Genomic DNA, 3674 nt, shown 5'->3' with positions numbered 1-3674 from the left:
GGGAGTTCGTGACGTACCACGACCCGCCGCTGGTGTTCGAGCTCCTCAGGGACCCGTCGGAGAGTCTCCCGCTCACACCGGACACGGAGCCGCGGTTCTCAGAGGTGCTGAAGTGTGTGAGGCGGGCCGTGGAGGATCACCGCAGAACACACACACCGGTGGAGAATCAGCTGACCTGGACACACACCCTGTGGAGGCCGTGGCTTCAGCCCTGCTGCGGGACCTTCCCATTCTGCTCCTGCTCAGAAAATTCAAGTCACCTTTCTTTATAGAACACCCTAGCAACACCCTAGCAACCAGCTAGAACACTCTAGCATTACCAAAGCAACACCCTAGCAACCACCCAGAACTCAAGTCACCTTTATTCATAGAACACCCTAGCAACACCTTAGCAACTCGCACCGGAGACGGAGCCGCGGGTCTTAGAGGTGCTGAAGTGTGTGAGACGGGCCGTGGAGGATCACCGCAGAACACACACTCCGATGGAGAATCAGCTGACCTGGACACACACTCTGTGGAAGCCGTGGCTTCAGCCCTGCTCTGGGACCTTCCCATTCTGCTCCTGCTCTCACACACACACACACACACACACACACTCTCACACACACACCTCTGCGGGACCTTCCCATTCTGCTCCTGCTCCTGCTCATACTCACACACACACACACACACACACACACACACTGAGGGAATAAGAGAGGGAAGGATGTGATCATGTGACTCGTGCTTTAAAAGGGAAGCTTTAATAGAAAGAGACATTGTCGTGTCTTCATCATACATGTCTGAAAGTACTGGGTAAAATATTTAAACTTCTCACACACACACACTCACATTTACACACACACACCCGCTCACTCACTCACTTTATTAAATATTAAAACATTTTCAATGACATTTTACAATAAGGTCCCATTACATAACATTACTTAATGCATTAGACTAACACTGCAAGACAATATTACTATATTTAATAAACACTCAAAATTTATTAGCATTAGTGCATTAACCAACATGAACTGACTATGAGCAATATATATTTACAGTTTTAACCTCTGCAAGTTAATATTATGTTCATGATCATGCATTAACTAATTAACAGATAGACATTTTAATTTAAAACTGCACTAGAAAATGTTGAGATTAAGATTAATAAATATTGTATTATAAATATTATTCATTGTTAATGTTAACTAATGTTAACAAATTAAACGTTATTGTAAAGTGTTACCAGTTTTGTTTAATAAACCTTAAAATAATATTTTTGTATTCAGTAAAGTGTTGCGAACTCTTGTCCTGACATATTTACATTAAATATTAAACATTTCGGTTAAACTTTACATTATGGTTTCATGTTTACGTAGTTAACTAAATGAGTTAGCATGAGCTTACAATGAACAATATTTCTACAGCCTTTATTAATCTTAATATTAATTTTAACATTTGCTCACGTTTTTAAATCAAACGTTGAATGTTAACATTATTTAATGCACTGCAAAATAACACATTTCTATTAACTAGCATTAAACAATATTAATAGATGCTCTAAAAATAAATGTCTCATTGTTAGTTCATGTTAACTGACCTTATTGTAAAGTGTCAAATTTTTTTAAAGGGGAAATTATATTTTTAATAAATCTGAAATCAATGGAAGAATTATGTGACGTTTTGTGGTTTTAGTTTGTTTGTGTAACTTTAAAACACTCCGTCCTGGATGATCATGATGGGTGTGTGTGTGTGTGTGTGTGTGTGTGCGCGCGCGCGCGCGCGTGTGTGTGTGTGTGTGTTTGTGTGTGTCGTCCAGCAGAGGGAGTTATTCCTGCAGAAGTGTTTAGAGAAATGAGTTTGAGATTTGACTGATTCTGCCATAAGAACTTTTTATTATGGAAATCTGGGACATGATTATTGCATTAACTGTAATAGTATTGTTAATATAAAATAAAAATTGTGTATTATAAGTATTATATAATTTTATATAATAAAAAAAAATCATTGATTTTATTTCTTTTGTGTTTCTCCTGAAAAGACTCTCTCACACACACACGCACTCTCAAACACACACAGACACTTACACATACACACAGACACTTTCACAAACACACAGACACACACGTGCACTCACACTCTCACACACACACACACACACACACACACCCTCTCTCAAACACACACAGACACTTACACACACACACACAAACAAACAGTTGAAGTTTCAGAAAAGTGAAGAATAAGAGTGAATCCATATTTAAATCTTATAAACGTTTGGAACGTTGTTTTGTTTGTGACAGAAATACAGTAATCACCAGTGATTCGTGAAAATGAGGGAAGATCGAAACACTAAACTTGGTTCAGGTATTTATCTGACAAAACTATTTGGCAGAATTGAGGTCCCCATGGGTAAACAAGCTTATAAATCATACAGAATGAGTTTTTTTGGAAATGTAAAAATGCAGAAAGTTTTCTGTGATGGGTAGGTTTAGGGGTTGGGTTAGTGTGTGTGTGTGCGCGCGTGTGTGTGTGTGTGTGTGTGTTTAATGCTGCAAACTTCACATCTTTCTCTCTTCTGATCACCATAATTGATCTCTTTCTTCTTTTGGAAAGTCACAGCAATGCTATCTAAATATATAGTTGTAGTTTCGGCAAGGAAACGTGTAAACGGCAAGATGCATTTTTTATCCCATAGGAAGACACGCACATAAACTACGATGGAAACACATTTTCCGAATAAATCCCTCAATAACCTCATGCGGAGGCTGTGATTGGATAACTGGAGTAACCAGCGGACCAATCACATCGCAGCGTCTCTAATGTTGGTTTGGTGTTTCTGAAAGTGGAAGTGTGTGATCAGAATGATTTGGTTTAATTCCCTCCAGAAGCGTCTCACACACACGAGTGTGTTCCCGAACACCAGCATCCGAACGCTAGAGAACACGACAGCGTTTACTGAGTTTCGTTTGACGCTCGAGACACACACGTTTATGATGGAGGGAGAACAGCCATTAAAGCAATATAGTTTATGACTGATATTTTGCAGAAGTTTCCATTAAGTCTTGAACATGTGATGGAAACTTTGATTTATTCGCCAAATGACAAAATTGCACAAGTTAAATTCAGAAATGAGTGACGATTTTGTTCTCTCAGACACATGGGAAAACGCTGCATTATTCACACGTTTTCCATATTCCAATATTCCAATATTGCACTTACTGTCAGTTCAACTCATAACTCACTTCTGCCTCTGAGAACCACACACATGTGAAAAGTGTCCAATGATTTTGTGTTTCAGACCTCCAGCAAATTGCAGAGGAGAGTTTGACATTTGTCCTCTGGGAAAACTCATCCCTCCATCCGTCCATGTGTCCTGTCATCATGTCTTTAGGGCGGCGTATATAAAGATCTCGAACTGTCCGCAGTTAAACAGCTGAAGTCTCAGGCCATTACAAGACGAGTCACACAATCATTCACTCACATTCATGTTGTTCAAGCCTGTGAGACTGTCCCTCTTCTGTCCCTCTTCTGTCCCCCTTCTGTCCCTCTTCTGTCCCTCTTCTGTCCCCATTCTGTCCCCATTCTGTCCCCCTTCTGTCCCTCTTCTGTCCCCCTTCTGTCCCCTTCTGTCCTCTTCTGTCCCCCTTCTGTCCTCTTCTGTCCTCTTCTGTCCCTCTTCTGTCCCCCTT

At 40.4% G+C, this 3674-nt stretch overlaps 1 protein-coding gene across 1 annotated transcript in view; it reads left to right on the top strand.

Annotated features, from left to right (window-relative positions):
• The window catches only part of arsh (arylsulfatase H), a 12973-nt gene extending 12381 nt beyond the window's left edge, over nucleotides 1-592 (top strand). Inside the window, exon 8 of the mRNA XM_081368542.1 lies at nucleotides 6-592. Within this exon, the coding sequence (XP_081224668.1) occupies nucleotides 6-272 (267 nt within the window). The 3' untranslated portion in view covers nucleotides 273-592. The remainder of the gene's footprint in view (nucleotides 1-5) is intronic.
• The last annotated feature ends 3082 nt before the right edge of the window (nucleotides 593-3674 follow it).

The sequence above is a fragment of the Scardinius erythrophthalmus genome (assembly GCF_964197995.2).
Source record: "Scardinius erythrophthalmus genome assembly, chromosome: 6".
Classification (NCBI taxonomy): domain Eukaryota; kingdom Metazoa; phylum Chordata; class Actinopteri; order Cypriniformes; family Leuciscidae; genus Scardinius; species Scardinius erythrophthalmus.
Note: the sequence above shows the minus strand (reverse complement) of the source record. Positions and strands in the feature narration are given on the sequence as shown.